The 26,275-nt window shown below is 41.8% G+C and overlaps 1 protein-coding gene across 10 annotated transcripts in view; it reads right to left on the reverse strand.

The window, feature by feature from the left end:
- Nucleotides 1-26,275, reverse strand: part of dync1i1a (dynein cytoplasmic 1 intermediate chain 1a) — a 67,762-nt gene that overhangs the window by 34,076 nt on the left and 7,411 nt on the right. For 8 of the 10 annotated variants that reach the window (XM_080863392.1, XM_080863387.1, XM_080863389.1 and 5 more), the window contains 6 exons: nt 25,472-25,531; nt 25,116-25,228; nt 9,124-9,219; nt 6,417-6,588; nt 2,211-2,310; nt 1,953-2,078 (listed from right to left, as the gene is read on the reverse strand). In XM_080863392.1, coding sequence (XP_080719518.1) covers nt 1,953-2,078; nt 2,211-2,310; nt 6,417-6,588; nt 9,124-9,219; nt 25,116-25,228; nt 25,472-25,531 — 667 coding nt within the window. The remainder of the gene's footprint in view (nt 1-1,952; nt 2,079-2,210; nt 2,311-6,416; nt 6,589-9,123; nt 9,220-25,115; nt 25,229-25,471; nt 25,532-26,275) is intronic. The other 2 variants (XM_080863386.1, XM_080863390.1) reach the window with 1 other exon arrangement.

The raw sequence follows: 26,275 nt of genomic DNA on the forward strand, positions 1-26,275 counted from the left end.
AACCCAAACACTCAAATACCATCCTGCCCTGTCATTCTTTTGTATCCTACACACACACACACGCGCACACATAAACACCATGGTCGTTACACATGCGTACAGCATGTGTAACGACGTTAAATGGTTTCTTTCTTACTTTATCGCCACTTAATCTGCCACTGTTAATCCTTCCTTGAACGTGTCATGTAAGACATGAGGTGTGGTGGTGAAATTTGGTGGGTGGGGGCACTTTAATGTTTTTATTTGCTCTCAGTTGTTTTCTTTTCTTCATCAGCATCATGTTGTGTAATGCACAGCTTTCCAGTAAAGGCTCAGATAAAACAAATCGCTCCGTGTGGACAAGTCAACACTGTTTGTAGTTGTTTGTCTGTTTCTGATACAAAGTGAAATTTCCCAGTTTTTCAGTGCTATTCAGTGTGTTCCCGTCACTATACTCACTTTAACTTTTACAGTTTTATTGCTCCTTTTAATACACAGAGCATTTTATTTGCTGCTTACACAAATATCCCTGTTCCCAAGCATCTACTGCTCAGTGCCGACAACTTGCAGATCAGCATGCTCAGAAACCGCACGCTGTTAATAAAGTCAGACAACGTCCGAGAGCCACATGGAAAAATCTACAGAATCGCAGAGCTACGAGATGCATAGCTGCAATCTGTCCGTACAACCGCATGAATTTGAGCAGCAGAATAAATTATGGTGCAGTAAAAGAATGGAGTGCTTCAAAAATCCATTACAGAACTAGACTTCATGTTGAAATATTTGCACACAGTGTGTGGTATGAAGGACTACGTTGCTCTGTTTGTTTCTTTTGCTTTAAGTTTTTAATAAACCTTGAATGTGCGAGTGTGCGCGTTCATGTCTGACATCACTTTAAACAGAAAGGTAACCGCTTATAGCATTTATACTATTACAGATGTATGTCTGCTTTTACTGTAATGTGCGTAAGGAAGATTTCACCTCAAAATAGAGCACAGCCTGGGTGGGCTAACACACTCAGTGCTGGATTAGGAAGTGGTAGGCCAAATCATTTTACTACTGACACATCTCTACGTGGCCCTGTGGGAGCTGTGAAGGTCCCCACAGTCAATCGTTCCACCTCCCCACCTCCTTCCATCTCCAATTCTCCCTCCTAAAATGTATTATTTTCCATTTGCAATTAACATCACAAGCATAAATTAGTTTCATTTCCAACAAAAACAGCACAGTCTCAGTTCAGGCAATACATGAAGTCAAGTACAACTGCAATGACAGCAGGTCAGCTGATGTCATTTTCAGCCCTCATCAGCTGAAATCCATACAACTGCCAAATTTCACACAGAGTACACTAAACTGCTTTATCCTTCCTAGGACTGCTGCACATCTGCAAGCCACTTTGCAACCCACATTCATGCTTTGCCTGACTCATGGCCAGAACAAAAGCTGGACGTGCCACCGTCAAGAGGTTCATTAAGTCCCATATCGAAGCCGTGAAATGAGTGTTCTCACCACCACCATCTTGGGTTTTTTTAAACAAATGTAACGAGGTCTGACTATCAAGCCCTTTTGCTAATGATTTGTCAATTAAAAGCCAGAGAGTACATCCTGGAAAATCCCACTTTCTGACGCTTACAATAACCCTCTAGTGGTAGTGTAAATATATATTTAGTTTAATCTCACAACATTCCAACCATTATTGCGTAAAGAAGTAAAAGCTGTAAATTACTCGATGGACATAAAGTTGAATTCATAAATGTATTAAAAAAAACTCAAAACAAAGAAACTCAAAAGAAAGACATAAGAGGACCTCTTTTGTTTAACATGACTTTTCTGGGTTAGAATACTTGGAAATAACCATCCAGACATTTAAGACAGAAGTGGCAAAACTTAACCTGCAGACGTCTGACATCAGGACTGGCATCCAATAGTTCTGGAAATAGATGTGAGACTTGGCAAGTGTATGTTTGACGTACCTGACAGTGAAAGATGTACTCTGGGGTGGCCTTCTTAAACTTGATGTTCCACACCAGAGCAACACCGTCTGGTTCGTGTGGAGCATCCTCATTATTGTTATAGGAGGCAACCAGCAACTCGGGATACTGAGAGAGAAAGGAAAGGCTTACAAGATGGGAAACATCCAGACAACGATATGAAGAAAAAAAAAAATACCAACAGAGACATGGTTCATTCTTGGCAAATCTTTTACTGTTTGGAAAAGTTTCAGGCCTAACCTGAGGGGACCAGTCGAGGCAGGTGATCACACGATGTTTTGACCAGTGCTCGTCATAGAAGAGCCTACTGAAGGACAGACTGGAGCCACTGCCCAAGTCTCTGGAAGAGGACAGTGGAGAGAAAGGTCAAAGGTTGCTTCAACTCAGCTTGGTTCCAATAGCAAAATCCTTGCCAGAGTTAATAAGCACCTGCCAACTAAAAAACTGACTTCATTCTGATGAAGTCATTTGTGATCACTGGCAAAGTAACTCCTAGTCTGGGCTTTACCAAAACGTACACACCATAGTAACTAGGGTGAAAGGGGAGCAACTTATTTTCTGCTGGCACAGCCACTATTTTAAAGCTGAGACTATTAATTGATTAAATGCCCTTTTGAACTGTACCATGTGTACTGTTTTACTAAAAGTGTAAGTTGCATTAGAACCAAGGCAAACATTCATTTTATAACGTTTACAAAAGTTTTAAAGAGAAAAAGAAACCAACATAAATGAAGATGTGTTGGACTGGCTATGAGTGGCACAATAATTTTAGGGTTGTTCGGCCATTCAAACCCATGCCATGAAGCTCCCGGTACCCAATTTCTGTGCTGATGTTAATGTTAATCTGGAAGTTTGGAGCGGGGTCACCAAGCTGATGAGTCGGCATCCTATTACATAAAAAGTGAGCTCTTTAGAACAACCAACAAATAGTCTGTATGGTTAGGTGCTTGATTTTATACACGTGTGACACTGACACTAAAAACGCCTGAATTCAGTGATTAAGAGATGGGGCTCAATACTTCTGTCCATATAGCTAATATCAACTCTACAAGGGCAGCTCTCCAGTTGTAAGAAGTCTCTTATTGGAGTGGCACGGCTACAAAATTCTAACAAAAATCATAATTAAGGTTTCTTTGGTCAGTTTGGACAGTTAATGATTAATTTAACAAACCATGATCCATATCTTATTAAAACGGATACATTGAACTTTGAATGAATGAAAAACAAATAAATGAAAAAACACATCATGATAGTGGGAGACATCACAGTAATGTCTGGAGTTAAATCCAGACTGGGAGCTTCCACAGTGGGATGTCTGCAGACTGGCTGAGATAACCTGAGCAATCCGTAGAAAAAGGTACCTGCAGACAGCTGTTAATAATTTCACAGGCTCATTTATGGAAACCTGTCAGTTTTACTTCCCACGGACCTTGATGGCTGCAGCTTCCCGTTTAGTCATCTTGGCTTGACATGCACTAAGTGGCAAGTGAGTTTCAGGTTTTAGGTAGAGACAAAAGTACATTGCTTTAAGGGTAAAGTGTGAGCTCGATTTATAACATCAAGGGGGAAAAAAACAAAACTTCATAGCAACAATTAATGTAAAAGAGTCATTTTTAAACTTAAAGCTGACTCATCACCTGGACAAACCTGGAGCGTAAATTACCACGCATTATGCCCACCAGTATGTGGATGATATCTGTATTGTCTGCAGTACTATGTGAGGCTGTATGTAATGAAAAAAGGTAGTGAAATGTAGGTTGTTACACTTTCAAAGCACGTCCTTGAGAAAAGAATAAAAAAGGAGGGCTGATGTTGAGCACTGAGCCATGGCCTGTTTTAGACTTAATCTCTATTTGACCACAGGCTTCATGTTTCTCTGTGGCTGCAGTGGTCAAAGTTGAAGTGAGTCAGTAAAAGCAGCATTCTTCTATAATAGCAGAGCAGTATACTAAAACAGCTTTGCACTTATGACTCTTACAACTTCGACCAACACCTCCATTTAGAATAGAATAGAATAGAATTCAACTTTATTGTCATTGCACATGTCACAGGTACAAGGCAACGAAATGCAGTTTGCAGCCATCCAGAAGTGCTTTAGCCATGATATAGATATATTACAAATATATATTAGCAATAATATAGATATGTGAGCATATTACAGAAATGGGTCTATTATGGTATGTTATAATGTACATGGTATGAAGTATGTTATGAATATGCTATAACTACAAGTATGTACAGGCTGTAGTGAGTACAAGCTATGTACAGGATATAAATATGAACAACTATACAGAATATGAAATTAAAAAAACTATACAAAAATATGAGCTATACAGAAATGTGAACTATGCAGTTTATAAAGAGTTGTAGATTTAAAAATTATCGTATTGTACAGAATGATTATTTACACAGAATTATACAGTAGTGCAGTTAAGATCAGTGAGATATGTGGATAATTCCTACAGAGGCTATATAAAGTGCTGGTGGTTGTGAGTGGTGGTTCAGTCCATGTTATTATTGTGTGTTTGAGGGTACAGTTGTCCATTGTGGGTGTGTGTATGTTCAGTCCATGTGTTAACGTGGGTCAGATGTCAGGGGGCAGAGTTCAGGAGTCTGACAGCTGTGGGGAAGAAGCTGTTCCGGTACCTGGTGGTCTTAGTCCGGAGGCTCCTGTAGCGCCTCCCAGAGGGCAGGAGGGTGAAGAGTCCATGTGATGGGTGACTGGGGTCTTTGATGATTTTCCCAGCCCTTTTCAGACACCGCTTCCTGTAGATGTCTTTTATGGCAGGAAGTGGTGCTCCGGCGATGTGCTGGGCAGTTTTCACGACCCTCTGCAACGCCTTCCGGTCCGAGGCAGAGCAGTTCCCGTACCAGACTGTTTTACAGTTGGTCAGGATGCTCTCGATGGTGCAGCGATAGAAGTTCACCAGGATGTCTGAGGACAGGTGGTTCTTCCTCAGAGTCCTCAAGAAGAAGAGGCGCTGGTGAGCCTTCTTGACCAGCTTGGAGCAGTTGGTCGTCCAGACGAGATCCTCGGAGATGTGGATTCCCAGGAACTTGAAGCTGCTCACACGCTCCACAGCCGTCCCCTTAATGTGGATGGGTGGATGTGGGTCAGCATTCCTCCTGTAGTCCACGATGAGCTCTTTGGTCTTCTCGGTGTTAAGCAGCAGGTTGTTTGTGTCGCACCACTCAGCCAGACGATCCACCTCCTCCCTGTAGGCGGCCTCATCGTTGTCACTGACGAGGCCAATCACCGTGGTGTCATCTGCAAACTTAATGATGGTGTTAGAACCATCAGCAGGTCTGCAGTCGTGGGTGAAGAGGGAGTAGAGGAAAGGGCTCATCACACAGCCTTGTGGTACACCAGTGTTCATCGTGATTATAGATGAGCAGCGGTTATCCAGCCGGACATGTTGGGGGCGGTTGGTCAGGAAGTCCAGTAACCATTTGCAGATGAGGGAACTGATGCCCAGGTCTGTCAGTTTTCTGATGAGTTGTGAGGGGTGGATTGTATTGAATGCTGAACTGAAGTCTATAAACAGCATTCTGGCGTATGTGTTGTTGTTGTCCAGGTGTGAGAGGACAGAGTGCAGTGCGATGGAGACTGCATCCTCTGTGCTCCTGTTCTGGCGGTATGCGAATTGGTGGGGGTCCAGGGTGGGGGGGAGACAGGATTTGAAGTGTGCTAGGACCAGCTGCTCTAAGCACTTTGTGATGATGGAGGTGAGTGCTACTGGGCGGTAGTCATTGAGGCAAGATGGGTTGGAGTTTTTGGGTATCGGGACGATGGAGGTGGATTTGAAGCAGGCCGATACCACAGCGTGGGCCAAGGACAGGTTGAATATGTCTGTCAGGACTCCTGCAAGCTCCTCAGAACACGCTCTGAGAACACGCCCGGGGACGCCATCAGGACCTGGAGCCTTGTGGACATTGATCCTGCTCAGCACCGCTCCGACATCGGTGGGGGAGAGAGTCAGAGGTTGGTGGTCTGGCGTCATGTCTGCTTTGGTTGTAATTGTTGGGTTCCCTCGCTCAAAACGAGCATAAAAGTTGTTGAGCTCGTTGAGGAAGGAGACATCAGAGGATGCGGGGGAGGAGGGTTTGGTGGTCCTGTAGTCTGTAATGGTCTGGAGTCCTTGCCAAATGACCATTTAGAGGCAACCCTTCGGATGGCTCTTTAAGCTGAGATTTTTGTCAGTTATTAGGAGCTTTTTTTAAACCCACTGAGAGTGTGACATCACTATGAAGACAAGTATTTGGAAGAACAAAAGCCACAATGTCACTGAAACTGCAGTGACTCAGTGGGCATGCACCAGGCTTGTTTAAAGGCATGAACAAAAGCTGGGAGGTTTAGTAAAATGGAAATAAAAACTGAATTGTAAATAAATCCTGACCCAATGCTCTGTCCAACCTCATGCTCCCATTTGCCTCCTTCCTGCTCACCCCTCTTTGTCGTCAAGGTCTCGGCCACTGTAATCGAAGAAGATGTCGCTGTCTTCAGCCAGAGCTCGCTCCATCACTCGGATGCTGCAGTCGAAAAAACTCTGAAACTCAGAGGAGTGCAGGATTTGTTGCCTCTCCTCCTCGGTCAGCTCCCGCAGCACTGGAAATGAGCCTGTTGGAAGAAGTATCAACATAAACATATAAACACACAGAGACATGTGAGACTTGTCGGCCACACTTCGCACACAATGTTGTTGTAATAGAAAATAACGGCAAGGTTTGAAAGCAATTTTGTTGCGTTCCTAAAATGTTAGGAGAGGGGGGAGGAAACATTTTAGGATATGTTTCACAGACAGCATTTTGGGCACTGGTAGGACTGATTTCCTACTCAAATCCTATGAAGTTGAATACTGACAGTGCTCAAAGTCTTCACCGCAAAAAAAATCCTCAGAGCACAGTTCCCCCCCCTTTCCCCCCCACTGTGCCCACAGTGCTCCCAGTTGAACATCAATCAGCTTTTGCAACATTGCTGTGCTACACGATACTGCATGTCTCACACAACCAAGCAAAATCAAGAAGGAATTGGAGTTATAATGCCAACACTGCAAATAATAGGCCAGTAAGGGGCAACCTTTGGAGCTGCCCAATCAAGCTATTGTGGAAGTGACAAAAGCTGGACTTTTACTTGAAACATCTCACATGAGGCGAGCATCAAAAAAACAAAATGTTAAAATGTCCAACCCTCTCATTCTACTTTTAAACATCCTAGGAACCAGAAGTAAGCCTGCAGCCTGAGAGCAAAGTGCTCTATTGGGTTGATCCAATCAGTTGCGATCAAATCCAAATCAGTTATGACCGAACTTTGAATAAAAATACATTTTTTTTAACCTAGCAGAAACAAGTTGTGAAGAAAGCACTCTGAAACTACAGTCATCGATGCTTTCAGTGCAAAAAAAAGAAAAACTGCCCATGGAGACAGGCTGTTAATCTGCTGTTTCTTATGCAAATAAGAAAAAGATGACAAGAGAAATAGTCTCCAGTGAATTAATGACTAAAGACAGTGAAAGGATAATGGTTGTACACTAAGACAGGGGTACAGGGCTGATTGCTTGACCTCTACAGAGAGAGCATCCAGTGGTTCTGGAAAGGCTTACTGCACATCAACACAAAGTTCCTCTGAATGGTCTCTTTCAGGATGAAGTCGTCACTGAGTGAGCAAAAATGATTATAGCAGAGATGTCAAACTCATTTTACATCATAGGGCAGATCAGCCCATTTTTATTAAGTGGGTCGTACCAGTGAAACTCCCCTTTCTGTGATTCTAAAGAAGTTTAATTACACATTTGATCCTTAGGATGTCTTAATAGACTGTAAAAAACAACCCTGTAACTATAAAACAGAAAGTTTTTGTTGCTGGTTTTTCACTGTTATTTGATGTTTTTTTTTTACTGCCTATAATCACTTTAGTGTAGCATGAAAAGTCATGTAGATGGTCTTTTTCAGTAAAGATAGAGCTGTAAAACATATTAAAATACAGGTAAAAGTCCATAAATTTACAGCTTTCTTCACAAGTTCCAAAGCTGTCCACTGGGGGCTGACTCTGGCCCCCATGCCTTATGTTTGAACCCTTGATTTATAGGTCTATGCTATGGCCAGTCCCACCTGTCAAACCAATGGAAGACTTGTAGAATCAATGTCAAGGTGCACTGAAGCTGTTGTGGCAGCATGTAGTGACCCCACACCTTAACCATTTTTCCTTTAATTATTCCCCCCTCTTACGCACTATATGAATTAACAGCTAGTGTATCCAACTATATCCACACAAACACTGTACTCTGCTTCTACTACTACTTGCAAAAGAATCAACATGTGGCTATGACATTAGACAAGATTAGCATTCTCTTCATCTCTATCAAAACCAGAATTGCATGCAGGACGTAATAAACTACAAACAGTTCCTAATGCATCATTCCTAGTAAAAAACACACAAAAAAACGTAGAGCAAGAACTTCATAAACAACGGAATAACAAAGCCCTGTGAGCGACCCGCCTCCCTTTGAACGTAATGGCTGCACAGCACGGCGTCCACTTTTTGAAGTCACTGTCCCCAAGCACACACGCGATTTTCCTCACACTAACACACACACACAAACACACACACCGACCTTTACCCTGCCTCTTGACTTTGATCCCTCTCCATCTCTTTGTATTTCTTACGAGTTGTCAGAAAAGACCCAGTGAATCGAGTGGCAGAGATCAAAGGCCAGACCTTGTAATAGGCCAGGATGGAGAGGAGACGGATGACTGTGTGTTTACGACTGCGTGGGTGCATCTGCCTATCTGTGTGTGTTTGACTCACACTTGCTACAGTCACGCATATTCAGAATATGAATATGTCCATCATGGCTTGTGTTTGAACCAGGTCTTTTTTCTAGGACTTCCACACACGGGCACATGCATACACATACACACACTTCTCCATTCCTCTTCACTTTGAAGACGAACGGGGTCAAGTGACAGGTTTTTAATCAGTGCTGACCCCAAGATGCCATGGTCCTGATATGCTGAAACCTGCCCCCACCCTCCTATCTGATCCACCCACTGACCTGAGAAGGGTGTCACACACATGAGAAAAAGAATGGGAAGTTTATTTTGGGGTTTCATTAAATGAATGGGTTTTTTTTTTTTGTTGCTAAACTCGTTTTACCTTCTTTGGCTTCCCTGTTGTCGTCCTCATCCTGTTGCTCCGACTCTGGCCCCGGCTTCGTTTCCATCAACTCTTCATCTTCTTCTTCTTCCTCTACTGAGGGAGAGTAAAAAAAAAAAAAAAAAAAAGAAGAGAGAGAGAGAGAGACAGAGAGCACTCATGTTAATCAACAGCTGTTCCAATTTTCTTCGACCTCCCGCTGCGTGCTGCCTCCCCCCTCCTCCTTACCAAAATAATCATTCCCAGACATGCACCGGTACACCTGACTGACTAACATTCAGACCAAATGGGTTTCATTTACAAACACACGCACTTTGTTTTTTACAAAACACACGAATTCCAAAGCCACGCAACTTCCCTTACAGTTGCGTAGTAAGTAAAGGCCAGAAGCTCGTGTCCATCTCTACTGTCCTGCATGCACATCTGTGTGGGCAGCTTGGTTACTGTGCACCAAAATCACAAACGCACACAGACTTGGCAGGAAATGTGAGAGTTTTGTGTGCCCTCCCCTCTTTCCCTCACCTTTGACCCCATGCAAAGAGATCCTGTGATGTATGTGTGTGCATGCGTGTCTGTGTAAAAGGGGATTCCCTCTGCATTCCCTCCAATCAGTCTCTGCAATTACACTTGACTTGAAGAGTGTGTGTGTGTGTGTGTGTGTGTGTGTGTGTGTGTGTGTGTGTGTGTGTGTGTGTGTGTGTGTGTGTGTGTGTGTGTGTGTGTGTGTGTGTGTGTATTTGAGGTTCAAGTATGAAGGGTTACTGTCAACATAGGCACCTGCTTGTCAGCTACTGCCCCACCACCCCTCGGGCTATGTGTTGCTAACCCTCACCAACCTCTCCTCCTCTTTTCTGCTGCTCCCTCCCTCTGAAACAGATGCTGAGAGTCGGGGGGCCTCTCTGAAGACCTCTTAACACCCTGACACGGCCACCAGACACCTGTGGTCCGCTAACACACACGCTACACACACATACAATCTGTCTTTCACTCTCTCTCAAACACACACACACCCGGGCCCTCGCCCACAGTGCCAGGGGTGGTGAGGGGTTAACTGGCAGGGTCAAACTGACAACAGTTGCTCAGTCCAGTGGGAGGAAGTGACTACATCACACTCTCAGACATGTCATCTCTCTCTCTCTCACACTCACAGAAACACACACGCATACACATGTCAGGGTGTGTTTAACTCAGCTAGAGTATGGCCTGGGGCACTGTTAAAACCACTCGCTCGAGGGCTGCTCTTGCACCAGATGAACTGTCCATTTGTCACTGGGGCTCGCCTAAGCTTTTGATGAACTCGCTGCTACGAATACAATTGCAACTGGTGGACCACTCCACTGATTATACTGATGCTATTACAATAATGTCCTGCCTTATTCTATTCACTGTATTCCCAGAAGATCCTTCCCTACCAGTCCTTGTGTTTTCTTTTCTTTTCACTTCCAAGTAAACGTTTTTGATATATGACTTTAATTTTCATACTGTGTTTATATAATAAATGACTACGCTATATCAAATACATAGTGGTGAGGCTCCAGCCAAGTGTGTGGTTAACAGCCAGCTGTACTGATCCAAACACCAGTGACCCACCAGTATGGAAGAGAGACCAGAAAGAACCAGACAGGCAGACTGCCAGACTAGCTCCATGTCTGAGCTGCCAAAACAGACACGCTACAAACAGGGATACCCTTTTTTTTTCCTCCCCAGGTCCTTTTGTCTCTTCCTCCATGACTCAGTTTGTGAAGTTTGATTTCTTCCAAGTGTTGTTTTTTTTGGGCTGTCATTGTTTCCTCCAAACTGAAGTCATTAATGAGAAAAGCTACAGGATGTAAAAGAAGTTAAAAAAGAAAAAAGAAAACAGGAAGGTATATTACACACAACTTCTATTCTACTCTATTTTCTTGACCTTATGTGACCGGTCCGGTGGTTGGAATGTGCGGTAATGGGGATGGGAGGAGCGTGAGGAAAGCAGAAAGAAACCACATCGAGGAGCGGTCAAACTGTCAACCCCCGGGACCACAAGACTGTGGAGCAAGGCAGCGTGATTCATGGTGTATGGGTTACCTCACTGAGGGGAGACGGTCCAATTCCCGTCCGAAGATACTGCTGATGTCTTTGCCAACGGCCATGCATCAAGTTGTTCTGTAACAGTACGCACCAAAAATATCACTACTATTTCCTTTAAATGGAAATTTTCAGAGATGTGTTTCTGCGTGCGCCCAGGCTAAAACAAAACCTATACTGTGGTAAATGGTAATCTAAAACTTTATGTAAAAATGTTCACGAGTACAAGCAGAGAGGCACTGCTCGGTTTTCCTGCGGCACAGCAAAGTAAGCAGGGAAGGGAAATGAAAAGAGACAATCTCTCACAGTGTGAGCGTGTCTGCATGCTACCCTGCAAGTATCCTGCACACTTTCTTGTTTCCACCTCATTCCAGTCACGGGATGCTTTCTCTTTCCACCTGCCGCTTAATACCGCTCCTCGCTGCAGGACGACGGTTAACCGGTATCCTCCCCCTCACTGCAGACGGGGGTCCACCTTGATGAAACTCTGCTTGGGGGCTCCCGTTTTGGCCGACTACACACCCGGGGTAATGATATCCTCTGTAGCCTGGGGCCTCCGCATCTGGTTGCCTCAATCTTCCACTGGCTGCTTTCACATGCTGACCAGGCCCAGTCAATTCAGAGCAGCCCAGCAGGTATGCAGGCTCTCTCAGCTTCACGGTGCGGGCATAGAAACAACGTACACGCGCGCGCACAAATGTGTAAAAGTGTTTGTTAACGCAGACACACACACACTGGCAGAGGTATGCACTCTACCCACAAGAGCAGATGTATAAAATGTGACTGTTAGAAACACAGAAATGTGCTTCAGCTTAGCAAGTTGGAAAGATTGGGTGTCACCTATAAAATGCCAAAACAGCTAATATTAACCCCTCAAGCAGCTATTGCTGTCATCATTCAGTTTTAACAGCAATAACAAATCTGTTACTGGATATAAAACATATTTCGTTAATTTATCTGAAGACGTATCAGACAGATTTTTAAACGGGGGGGAAAAGGAGTGATTAGCAGATACGCTATCAGAATTAGCGTCAGGACAGAAAATGTGTAAACACTATTTCCCAGTAAATATGAAGCACATGTATAGTGAGAATCTGATTAGGGCTGCTAACACTCGTAGTACGAGGACTAAAAACAGTTGAGCAAAATTCCATCGCGGATACAAATTTTGGTGACCATAACGTACATTCTCAGGCGGATGATGAACAGGAAACTCAAAAGGATTGGGAGTCATCACCAATGTTTTTTAAAAATATTTAGAAGTTAATAATCGCTGTATGTAAGAAGATGTTTGTAAAAAAAAAACTTGACCCACCAGTTAAGGAGGAGACAGGGCACATACATAAAGAAGAAGCAATAATTCTGAATAAAATGCATCTGAATTACATAAAATCAGAGGTTTATTTATTCATATAATTCATCTTTAAATTTTATTAAATTTCACATTTTGCATTGTACTTATGTAACAAGATTACATGGAAGATTTACATGTAATCAAATTATTTAAAGGCAGCATTTTAGCCATAAATTTTTTTTGGAGTGTACGTACATATGCTACAATCATTCAGAGACCAAGACAACAGAAAATATTCCCATTACAGATAATGTAACCAGTATCTGATGCTTTTATAGAGAAATTATTTGTTAAATTAAGCCCCAGCGATAGTTAACAGTTTTGAACCATATATGGATTACAGTGGCACTCTATAGATGGATTCTGTGTCATAGAACAAAATCCTTCTATATTAATATTGTAGATCATTTACACAAGGGAAAGCACAGAAAATATCACATACAATAAAACATCTTTTCCCTTTTGCTTATTTCACATTTTCTGTATCCACGCAGCAAAACATCTGTATGTCTACACCCTAACATGATATGCTGCATAGACTTATATAGACAAATCTGGAGCTAGCTACTAAATGTATGGTAAGTAGCTACTGTACCGGGACTAATAAACACTTTCTTGTTTTCAGTGCATGAGGCTCTTGTTAGCCGGCACACGCATCATTATTGCTTTTATGGACCAGCAGACGAGTGAAATAGTTCAGGTGAGAGTAATGTGCTGATTTGTTTGTGGAATAAAGAAAACAGTCTTAATGAAGGCTGAGCTACTGCTGAGAGTTTCATTAGCTTAACCATTGTGTATTACTTCACAGTAGGCAGCAACTATTGAGCATGTGGAGAGAAAGATACTGACAGCATATAAAACATGATGTACGCCGTCTTCCGCTTCCCTTCAGCTGCTACATAAAGCGCGAACGGTGTGGCGTCACGGCCGTGATGTGTTAGCACGCGCTCTTTGGTGAAGGATCGAAGCGTTAGCCAAACTTTTATTCTGAACCCAAAACTTTAAGTGCTAGTTTGCTGAAATGTGTTCGCACGTGCTTGGAGGAATTGGCATAGTTATCAAAGAGCTGTGACTAGACCCTAAGTTTGTCATCAGCTGCCATTATTGGGGCAGAGCTTCACACTTGTCACGTCAGTATGGAGGTGACTACTCGGCTGAGTCACACACCATCAAAGTTGACAGAGCTCATAATTTTTTTTAGAGTTCTTCATTGTGTTAATCACAAAGAAGGAGAGATACTGATATGAGAGAGGAGAGGCGGCGGAAGCAGGGAGGAGGACACAAAAGAGAAATCCGGTGAGATTTTGAGGAGGGGGGCATCTCACGGGCTGGGAATAACACATTATTTATATGGATACACACACACGCACACATACACATACACATATAGACTTCACAGACGTTCTGGTGGATTGGCTGTGGAGCAGACCACAACACAAGTACTATGCAGAGGAGTAGGAGGAGGTCAACAAGACTTAAAAGGCTCCTCTAATGTGGCCCTGGCATGACACACGCGCACACACACGCACACACACTCCTATCCACTAACTTCACTCAGAACAAGTCAAACTCCAACCTTCTTATTGTCACACACATTCAAACTGCAACCACATCACCTCTTTGGATATCAACCTGAGACATCGGGGGGAATTCTTTAACTTTTATGAGTCCTGCCTCCAGTAATGCAATCCTTGATATTTAAGAACAGCCCACGCCCATTAAAAGAAAAGAAGAAAAACAATAATCGAACCACATTGATTTTACAAGTCAGCAATAATCACACAGCTTTCAAATAAATAAAAGGTCAAAATTCATGTAAAAGAGTATAAAAGACCACACACACACACCACCCTACAATACTTTAAATGTTTTTTTTACAGATGGACTTGTCACACCGAGTGTCTGTGAAGTGTCTGCGCAACCTAAAGAAGATCAGAAAGTTGTTTTCTTTTATGTTGTTGTTGTTAATACTCAGCTGGACATAAAACTCTCTTTCTGAGCGCAGAGAATCACCGCTAACATTTTAGGGACCTCTGTTAGTCAGGTTGGAAAGAAAATTGATGGTTTAGAGCCAGCCATGCAGGAAAGTCGAACAGATCTTTTTCTCAGAGGTGAGAGGGCAAGTCCAACCTGCGCAGAAATCTCAGTGATCGAGACAGACGTGACACACTGTCCAAAACAAACAAAAAAAAACCCACGCATGGCATGAACACAATCACTACAGTTGCAAGTAGTAATTATTTGTAGAATACTTGGATTTTAGTGAAACTGCATAAAAAGTCCTCCAAACTCTGGCAATTTGATTCTTTTTTCATTTTTTAGGTAGGGGGTATTAATTTATCTTAATATAAAGTCATGTTTAAAATTCATCATAGTTCATCAAGTCATGATTGGCACAGTAGGGGTGAGTAAGTAAATATTCCCCACATACCCACACATTAGCAGCAGGGCCTGATGTAAAACTGCTAAAGCTAAAACCCGCAGCATGATTTAGATTAATTCATCTCTTCACCACACTTCCCCACACTGATCAAACATTGTGTATATGTGTGTGTGTGTGTGTGTGTGTGTGTCTAAGCCTGTGTACACCCAAGTCTACACCGTATGAACACATGCATGCCCACACATAATCCGCTTTCATTAATGCAGCCCATACAGGCCTTTTGGAGGTCTGTGGCTAACTTCGCTGTGCGCTGTGGGCTGGTAGATTCTCCCTCCATCTCTTTCTCTCTCTCTCCCTGTCCCACTCGCCCTCCCCCATTCTTTCTAGCAATGCCACCCAAGTCTGGCCGCGACCCAGACCCACATCTTTAAAATGAGCCATCATGCCACGCCATGCCATGCTCTGAGCCCCACCGCAAGGCTCTGATTAAAACCCATGACTTCAAACTTTCCAAACTGTCAAAAACCCAGTCAAGGAGAGCGAGACCAACAGAAAGAAAAGGTCTTACATAAAATAAAAATAAAAATAAAAATTGCTGCTGTGGCATCGACTTGCTTTTCGACGCGTCATCTGAGCTGGTATTTGTGTCACTCAGAGAAAGTGCTGTCTGCATCTATGTTTTTTTGTGTGACTCTGATGCCACAAACACACACACATATAAAGTGGTGTTTGATTTGATATAATGATGGAGGAAAAAAAACATGGGATAACCATTTTCTTAGTAGCTCACTAAAGATTGACTCCCTTCTGCTAAAAAGACAAAAGTTTGCACTACACCTCAGCAACGCGGTCACATAAGCAACCTTGATTTGTAGCAAAGACCACAACGTCACGCAGTCTAATGTGAAAAAGCTCGTTAATTTAGCAACACATATCCTACACATATTTGTGATTAATTATTAATCATTCAATATCATTTGATACCCATTTCGTTAAAAAAAAGGGGGGGGGGGGGCTGTCACATTTGGTTGGTGAGACTGATGGAGCAAAAGTCTATGTGCCAAGAGTGCTCCCTGCTGGAGAAACACAGAATTGCATGACAAACGCAGCCAAACAAAAGCAGCAAGGGTTATGAATTTCACTTCAATCAGCTGTCAAGCTGTATGATCTGAAAAAATTAAAAGGGCTCAATCAGTCGCAAGTACGGCAGAAATGGATTTTAAAGCTCGCTGAATTTCAACCACAATAATCTGAGGAGCAATTTTAAAGGCACCTAAAGCTTTGACCTAAAGTATAAAGCAGTCAAAAGGCTCAGACTTGCAACGGAAAGTGTTGACAAAAAATTCTTTCTAAACAATTACTGAGAGCAGCTTTCTGGAAGATAGCTGTGGCAGTGAACTGCTACTCTATCAAAATGAAAACCTCTGAGAGAGGACCACCCAAGCAAATGTTAAAGACCCACTTTTGTTTTACATGTGTATAAAAAAAAAAAAGAAAACCTCAAGAAGAGGAGGGAGGGTAGGGCGTGCATGTCAAAAAGTCATGTTCAACACAATGCAGATGAAAAAAAAAAAAAAAGTTGAAAAGAGAAAAAGGGGAAACGTGAAACTAAACATTCCTACTCATCTCGAGCACTCATCAGATGGCAGATATTATTTTGGATGATGGCCATTTTACCTAAGAGAGGGAGAAAGCCAGAGGGAGGGAGATGAAGAAGGGGTTCATGTACCTTATTATACGGTGGTCATGGGGGAAAATTGCAATCATCTGTGACTCACTTGGAATACCTTACACACACCGAAAGACATTATTTTTCTCTAATATCAAGACTTTTTTTCTCAGTTTTGACTGCCACGACCATTTCGACAGAAACCGCCTGGGACCCCGCATCAATTTTGCGAGTGAAACAGGAGTGAAGGTTGTGCCCTTTGGAGGGCGATGACGATGAAAGCCAAACTCAGACTTGTTTTATAAAGACAGAAAGTGAGAAGCGTTGGGTGATTAAGTGTGTCTGCAGGGAAAACACTGGGAGAGATCATAATAGCATAACCCCGATCTGATCTTCTGTGTGTGCGTCTATGTGAAACACACTTGGTTTAAACAGCATCACGAGAAACTGCTACCTGAAGGCAGCCACTCTTTTAAAAGTCCAGAAGTCAACGATCGCAAAAAGGCACGTCTTCGATGTACTTTTGAGCAAAACTAATTCAAAGTACATTTTGTCCAGGGTCCTCCGTTGTGCGCTCACTGTGGTTGATCGCTACACAAATTGTGCCTTCACAAAAAACACACAAACCCTCTGCTCTGTTCAGCCTGTTGTAGCCGCCTGGCTGGAACAACAATGTATGAGACAAATACTTCCATATGTGGCTGGGTACACACACATTCATATGCACATACATACAGAAAACACACAAGTGCCTAGCCATGCAAAATACACACTCGTGCAATCACATTCCTCTCTCCAGGACCTTGAAGACGGCCCACAAACCCATCAGTCATGTCAGTTTCATATAGAGTGGGAGTGTGTTATATTCACTGTTTTTATTTGAATCACTGGACTGTGTGAAATCCTAATGAAGGGCGCGGGATAGGTTGGCAGAGGAAACTTCAAGTACATGAATTGTGAGTATCTGGTGTGAGCCTCTGGCTAATGCAGCAATACTTTCCCTGCTAACGATCGGTAGTAGAAACTGGACAAAGCAAAAGCACTATTATTTAAAATGTGCCAATAAGAAAATAATGCTGTTAATTTAGATTTTACAAGCAGTGATTCTATTGTTGATTTTAACCTCCTGGATAAAAGCACATGCACTACACTCTCAAAACTCCAACATGCTTCATTTTCTCCCACAGCTGACATACACACTGATGAACCAGAACTTTACATCCACTTTTGATTGGCATGTCAACTGTGTAGTTACTGATATTTAAAAAAAATATATTAACAATATCTCGTCAATTATGCACGTGATTATTTTGTAAATAACTGTGTTATTGTTGTTTTCATATGCTCTGGTACAATTCTTTTTGTAGACTGTTAATATTTTAACTTTACCTTCATTTTTTTTTTTTTTTTTACAGAAGTTATGCCTTTTATTTTTCTTCAAATCATCTACAGATATCACCGTAATGTCCACATCTGTGTCCACACATACACGCTAACATGCTGAGATGTACCTGGCGATAAGATTTTAGCAGCAGACCATTTCTTTTTTTTTTTTGTTTGGCAGTTGGAGGGCAGAGGGACAGACTGCATATGCTGCAGCAAATGCCCCATGATCCTCCTTCAGTCACAGCATGGTCACTACGGAAGCTCCCTTACACATAAATTGGTTTTTCAAAAGGCATAAAGTGCAGTAGGAAAGTGTGTACCTCACAGATACTTGAGTGGAGTTTTTTTTTTAGAGCCAATCAGGCTCAAAGTAGAGAAGTGGGGATGAAATATAAGGCAGGGGAAGAATTTATCATCATAAAGAAGCAGTTTCACAGAGCTTGCATTTCTTAACATTATAATTTTCTTTTTCTGTTCACGCACACACACACACACACACACACACACACACACACACACACACACACATAAATCAACGTGTGTTACGTTTTATGAGGCTTCTTAAACTGATGGATAGCTGCTCTGGCATGCTGGAGGCGAATGCCAGAGCCAACAACAGAGTTTATTAACTTTTTCATCCAGTAGTTTTTGATCTAGTCGTGCTTCCAGGACCACGTGATACGAAGAGCATTTGAGTATGCAGATGAATATTTAATGGTGTATCTAAAACCATTCGTGGCAAAAGACAGGACAGGACATAAGGATTGGTCACGTGCATGCAACTTCACTATGACTGGAATTTATAAAATCTGCTTTAAAAATCTGCTGAAAGTATGCAGATCCACATTTCTACCCCTGTGTGTATGCACAGTTTAAGGCATCTGGCTGTAATTTTCTGGTAATATCAACTTAAGCCTGTTTTACTTTTGTCTTCACACCTGCCTGTTTTCCTTTCATTGAACATGCTGAATGTAACAGCTAGCTTATCTCAGCACTTTTGTAAATGAATGCACATTATTTACGTCACCGGTGAGCGATCGTAATGCTGTGACCAGCAACATACATATTCTCCAGTCTGTGCATTATCTATGTAAACATTTTTTAAAGAAATAAAAGATATAGAAGAAAATACTCCACACAGAGCACGTCTCTGGGTATTCTTTGACTTTTTTTTAGTAAAAACTTTATTCAATACCATTTCTTCTTCTCAAATGTGAAGTATGGCTTTAATAAAAGGCCCTGGATTTTGCCTGATCAAAAAAAAATGAAAAACAATATTTAATCAGTAAATATCTGATTAAAGAAAAAATAAACATGACTAGAAAAGAAATCTCATGTTTCTGATATTTTCTAACTTGTAGACACACGCTTGGTAACAAAGACAATATTAAGGCATTATTCTCAGTTCTACTGTTACTATTATCAAAGTTCAGCAGTAACACATACCAACTCTGGACCCACACCGAATAAATACATAAATAAATAAAAACCAGTCCCATACTAGTGTGTCTCCGTCATGTGTGTAATGCAAGAACTTCAATAAATGAGCGCAATAAACTCTTCAACTCTTATAGTAATAAGTGTCAGACCTGGATTCCAGTAATTCGGCCGATTTAAAATCCAGGATTGGACTGGATAAAATCCCAAAAGACATCTGTTGTAAAACTGTTGATAAATATCTAAAGTTCAGGACCTGTTGAACCATATTTAATACATTTAGGAGTTTGTGGAAAAAAAACACACACACCAAAGTAAACACTCTAATTGGACCAGTGTGCTGCCAGTGGTCAGGATCATTTAATAAATTTGGAGTTTGGTTTCTTAACTGCTCTATTACGGGATTATGTGGAGCTCGAGTGACATGTGTGCATGCGTGGCGTTCGTATGTGTGCATTTTGTGGCTGTCTGTTTTTTGTTTGTTTATTCCAGTGTATGCTGTGTTTACATTTATGAGTCTGAATGCTTGTGTGGAAAAAACCAAAAAAAAACCAAAACAGCACACACACGCACACTCAGTATTTTCACATTAGTGTCTGGACATGAGGTTTCTCTTGCAATTAAAAGCCATTACCGGCCCACCAAATGGACCTGAGGAGTAAATTTCTGACCAGTTATACACTCAAGCTGTACAGAGCCTGAGAGCTAATGGGCCAGAAAATATTACAGAGGCGGGAGAGAGAGAGACTTGTGTACCCCTAGTTTTTTTCCATACGGGCGTGTAAACATTAAGATTATGTACACTCTTGACCCCATGAACTTGTAACCCTGAGAAGGGGGTTTTCCAAAGTTGCAATATCAAATTATACACAAATACTCAAAGAGTTGTATTTCTGAGGGCCTGCTTCTGGTTCACTGCAAACAATTACTGCTTTAATGTCAGAAGTGCTTCGTCGTCCCTCGGCGGCCCCTGCCGCTTCGCCTCCATTTCTGTGTCTCTTCTATTCCTGCTTATTTGCTAGTGGCCATGAATTTCTCTTCACCTTTTTTCACTCTCTCTCTCTTTCGCTCTGCTTTTCCACTGTGACCTATTATGGGTCTTTTAAGGCTCCACTGAGCAAAGCCAATTTACTACAAACTGGGTGTAAGGCTCACACTACTCTCATGCAAACCTGCGCGCTTGTATACGTGCACATCCGCATGCGCAAAATGCCTTCAATCGCTTTGACCTTTCCTTATCTTGCCAAGATCTCAAGTAAGCACATACACGTAGTGATAGCTATCCCCAGATTGGGTTCAGCGGACTTAAGTGTGGCTGTCAAAGTACTGGCATTTGCTTTGTTCATTACAGAGCGGTGCTGGCTGGTCCGGAGAAGGGATGAAGGGGAAAAGCGAAAGAGGGTGACAGAAAGGGTGTCCAGAGTTTACTACACCTATGTGAAATCTCACCTTTTCGCTTCTCTTTCCTTTTTTTGGTTAGACTTGAGGAGATTGGAAGTGCTGCATCTCAAAGAAGGTGAAGAATTATGGGTATCTTAATTTCCAGTTAATGTCTTACTTTAGGCCTTGCACCCATTAACATCCTCTCTGAGCTTATATATTACAATCTGTGCTGCAGCCACTTCACAAACTCTTTTAACTTGCCCACAAACTCCTCCTACACAATCAGGATAACCAAACTTGGCACACAGGTACATCTGAAGCATCCACAATGGAAGAATGTGGGGACTAGAGACCAGAGAAAGTGAATTACGTTTGGAAACTACAAGCGACTACAGGCGAGTGGGCTTTTCTCAACTTCCAACCAAGCAATTAAAAGGGACATGAATAGGTAAACACATGCGTGTAAATTTGTAACATGATGAAAGGTAAATTTAAAAAAAATCCTCTTTTATTGGCATATATTAAAAAGAAATTCAGTACATTTAATGGGAGTGCGCACTGTCTGGTTGATCACAGTGCACTCTTGTTTTAGATGAAAATGCATTTTGCTGCATGGAAACATACAATCACAACCATATTTGTCTCTTTTTTTATGTAAGCAACATCAATATTTTTCATTCGCTCCAATTTCTTTTAATCAATGTAATTAAATATATCAGTTTTCCAACAGCACAAACGGACCAGAAAATACTGTAACATGGGCGTGTACTAGTAATAAAAAAATACAATCGATAATAAGCCTCAGTTTGGGGGGAAAAACTCATGGACCAAATGTTGTAACCTTCCACTAGAAAGAATTATATGTGCACTTAAGGTGAAAGGAAAAAACGTGACAAGGTCGGAGACCAATTTGGAATTTTTGATCTAAAAGATTTTGTAAACTATGCAGTGTTTGGTTTGTTATATCGTTTGAATTGATAAATACAAAATGTATCCGAGTGTGAAGATTTGGTTTGCCATGCTTGTCCCTTGACATTTTTATTTATACATGGATATGTTATGCATGTGTAAATAAGAACAGCAGTTTAGTGTTCATTTTCTTTTACCGCAGTTCTTTTCTTTTGCTTTGTTTTACAGTTCATGTTAAATATATAGAAAATTATTGGTCTTACAACACAGACATAACTGAACCGAGTACTTTGTTTGACCTTAGTAGGCCAGTCTACTATCACACACACCACAGTAGACCTTGGTTTATTTCTCTGCTATGACCTTAAACAAAGCATCTATCCGTCACAACAAGCGTGTCCATTCATACGCATTAGAAAAGCAGCAAATAGCTGGAACCAATCGTGACTGGGGCTAATCCGATTGCCTGGCACAATGGACACTCGGTACAGACCAGATCAGTGAGCAGCCAATGGGAAAATAACATTCACAGGGAGCGACGCATTACAATTACGTAGACGCAAATTGGTCTCGGAAATGAAAAGCCTTAAAATTAACTGGTTTAAATGAGAGTCACACACACAAACTACATGGGCACTTTAACACAAACTCCTGTGTACAAGCTGCACGCAACGTCAGATCAAATCCAATTTCATGAAACTGCACTCGGGCTTCGACACACGCTCACGTCACACCCACACAAACGCGCATAGCCAGCCACTCTGGGCACAAGGACAGATAAGAGAGCACGAGGGGTCAGGAGTTCGAGGAAAAGACGCCATGAGAAACTTCCTGACTCATCTGTCAATTATTTAAAGCAATTACAATAACGCACTCGGGCAAAAAACATAAAAACAAAAAAGATCAGTGTTATAGTTTTAATGTGACGACACCTCTTGCTTTTATGAATCAAATAGTAAATTCACAAAAGAAAAGGAATTATCAAATTAATACGTTTAATACTAATCCTCGCACTGACTCAATCAGATGGTTCTGACAAGACATGTGTCATTAGTCAGAATTACTGCTGAAAGACTCAGGATCTATGGGGATGCCACCATAGTCACATCAGACTTCAAGAACAGAGAAGAAACTATTTAACTTCAGAAGAACTTAAAACTAAGAATGTGAGTAACTCAAAGATTACTAAGGAAATATGAATACAGTGAGCAGCCTGTTACCACAGGAAGACCCCAGCAATATCAATCCTGATCCACTCAATACAAACAGGCCTTTGGACAGTAGAAATAGTGAATATTTGCTAGTGCAGCTGCACGAGAACACCAAGGGCTACAAGCTGAGATCATTGCTCGAATTCCTTGAAGCAGATTTAACACAAACACACATTTCTATGTACTGGACACACAACTTCTTTGAGGATCAGTGATGCCTTTTTTTATATTTACTTCTTGAGGGTGCAAGAAGCCTTAAATGTCACACTTTTAGGTTCAACAGACTTTTATTGAAAATAAACCATGTAACATTTTTACTGAAATTTGAAATCGCAGCTTAACTATCCGTAGATGTGACCTAAAATGAAACGTATGCTGCAAGCCGGGTTAGGTAATCAACAGAAAGGAACAAGCCTGAATAAACACACAGGCAGAAATGCAGGCAGGTGTTACCATCTACCCTCTTTCCCCCCTTTCTATAGACACACAAGCTTTGTGGCAGTCTGCAAAGGAAGGGTCTCCTGAGGCCAAGGTCACCTCCCCGCAGACCAACACAGCTCTGCTCTGGTTCCCAGATGTTCATATGCGTGCACACACAAACACACAAAGAGACCTCCTGAGCATGCTCTTGGAAGCTGAAAACAAACAAACCTAAATGGACAGACATACTGTACTGCTGCGGGCGCTAACCAGTCACACTGCGACTATTTGTTTATGTGTACACAGACTACTTGACCTGCATATAGTAACTGCTGCGTGTTTATTTGTTTGCCTGCTTAATTGCCGAGTCCTTATCTCTTTAACTACCATATCTGTCTTGCACATTTTACAGCAGTTGCACGTTTGTTTGTCGAGACCTTGTATGCGCGAGCAAACATGACCACGATAAATTCCATTAAGTATACTTGTAGGCACATGTGTATGTGTGTGTGAGTAGATGTCTCCCAGCACACATATGTGTGCACTTGTTGAATAAATGATCTATTCCTGGGTCTGTCAAGGAAATGGGGGTGGGTGGGTGGAGTAGGGGTTGAAGCAGGCCATTTGGATGCTGATCGGTACAGACGTGTGTATGTGCAAGATGGTTGTTGCTGGTGGAGGGTGGGGGCAGTGGAATCCACACCAGACCATCTATTATAATGACAGGAAGCAGGAAGTACAACCCCTTCACAGTCACATGGCTGCCAGCTGTCTTGGCAACAAGAAGAAGGAAGATAGAGAAGATGATAGGGGTTGTGTGCATGTGTGCCAGGCTGTGTGTGTGCGTGTGTGTACCAGGTATTACTCACATTGTGGGGGACTTAAATCTGTTTTCCTTATGAGAAAGCAAGTCCTCATATAAATCCCTACATTTTAAGATGACGACATGTAGTGGTTATGATTAAACCTATCTCCAGGATTTTATAGTAAGACGCTGTACTATCCTCTAAAGTTGTGGCTACACAAGTATTTGTGTGCATTTGTAATGTCCTAATGGGAAATCTTCATTTTTCAAACACAAAACCCAAGTGAAATTATGCAAAAACTCAAACTGTCCTCAACCCTAATCTCAATTCAATTCCTTCTCCATTAGAATGAACTCAAATCTATAAGTCGTTCGCTTGCACCCATCGATGTTCCACAAAATCCATACTGCACTAATAAAGCTACATTTTAACCACATGGATCTGTTTAGTAGCTGCAACTCAGCACGCCAGCTCCCACTTACATGTATACATTTTCACAGGTATGCACACATACCTTCACATGTAGAACTCACACCCATTAAATGCACAAAAACACACTTTTGCACCAATTTCCTCCAAGCTAAAGCACACTGGACTTACAGCTTTCCTGATCAGGAATATTAAACTTTAATGAATAAACGTAAGAAGCACGTATTATTTCAACAGTGCCATGCAGATATGCATTTGTATGCCATATAATATACACACTGCAATTGCCCCTCATCTATCAAGTAATCTTGGGTGAATTATATCAGCCTGTTTCCACATATAACGAGAAGTCCAAAGCATGATCTGTCTTCTCCCTTTGTAACATCTATAAGCTCCATGCTTTGCAGGCTTAGACCTGGGTAACTAAATCGTTGTCACATTCAGAAACAGCAATCACTGTATTTCTCCTTTAGCATCCAAAAAGGCTCTAAAAATGCTCACTTGTGAACACATACACACACAAACACACATAAATATTCACCTTCAGACAGGGTGCAGGTGGGTGTCTGAGTCTCCTTGCTGTAAGAGACGACCTCTTTGGGTAGGAAGTCTACTTGTGTGATCTTAGAGGCCCCCAATCTCTGCATCCTGCGCCTGGATGGCAGAGAAGACGTTCTCATTAGCTCCTGATCTACTGTGGATAAATCCAAGCTGTCGATCAAACAGGGCATCATTTTTCATTTCAAACGCCAAAGTTTCTAGTAACAAATTACATTAAACCATTAAATATTTTATTACTTAAAGTCGAGAGGTTTTTCAGTATGACATGCGGTCAAAATAGGATGTTTTGCAGGTGAATGTTTTAATAGTGAACAAGAGGAGAGGAAAAATCTGTACCCGAGCTCAGAATCAGCCTGCAGCTGCAGCACAGAGGGGTCTGTGTCCCACTGCAGTGTCCTGATGTCACCAACAGGGGGAGGGAGAGGGCAAGAGAGGACATGCATGTTTACAAACAAACACCTTATAACAAATACAAAAACACTAAAACACACGTGTCGTGCACAAACAGACATTAGCACATGAATGTGCGCACAATCTTATGCACTGACACCACTTATAATAGCCTATCACAGGAACTCCCATTGATTTTCATGCAAAAATGGCACTGGAAATAATTTAAACAGATAAAGGAGATGAGGCAGATATATTATATTTCATTAAACATCAATGTGCTCTGTTATTTTAAAGATCTCTGCTTACAAGTCGTTGTGGAAGAAAAAGATTGATTTATATCAGTGGAAAAGCTATTTGATGTCCTAGTGACTGCAGAAATATTTCTATGTACACTACATCCAGCTAAAACAAACATATATGTGTCGAGTGAATATACATCTGTAGCATGACTGACTAGAAGCCTGTACTACAAAGCAGTGGTCTCATCCAGGTAACTTCAGGTTTAATTCTGGGGGTTCAATACTGCAAACACGGTTCACTTCTTCCTGGGGTAAATCCCTGCTGCAAATCTAACCTGCTCCAGAGTTGGTTATGGTCTAAATTAGAGATCAACAGCTATGAAATCACCGCCCACTGACCAATCAGCTCTCAAGGAAACAGCGTCACCATTATGAGAAGTTCTTTCAGCAGTAAAGTCTAATGAAGTTTTTCTAAAAACATCTGAAGTCATCAGTGATCAACAGAGAT

The sequence above is a fragment of the Rhamphochromis sp. 'chilingali' genome (assembly GCF_963969265.1).
Source record: "Rhamphochromis sp. 'chilingali' genome assembly, chromosome: 17".
Taxonomy (NCBI): domain Eukaryota; kingdom Metazoa; phylum Chordata; class Actinopteri; order Cichliformes; family Cichlidae; genus Rhamphochromis; species Rhamphochromis sp. 'chilingali'.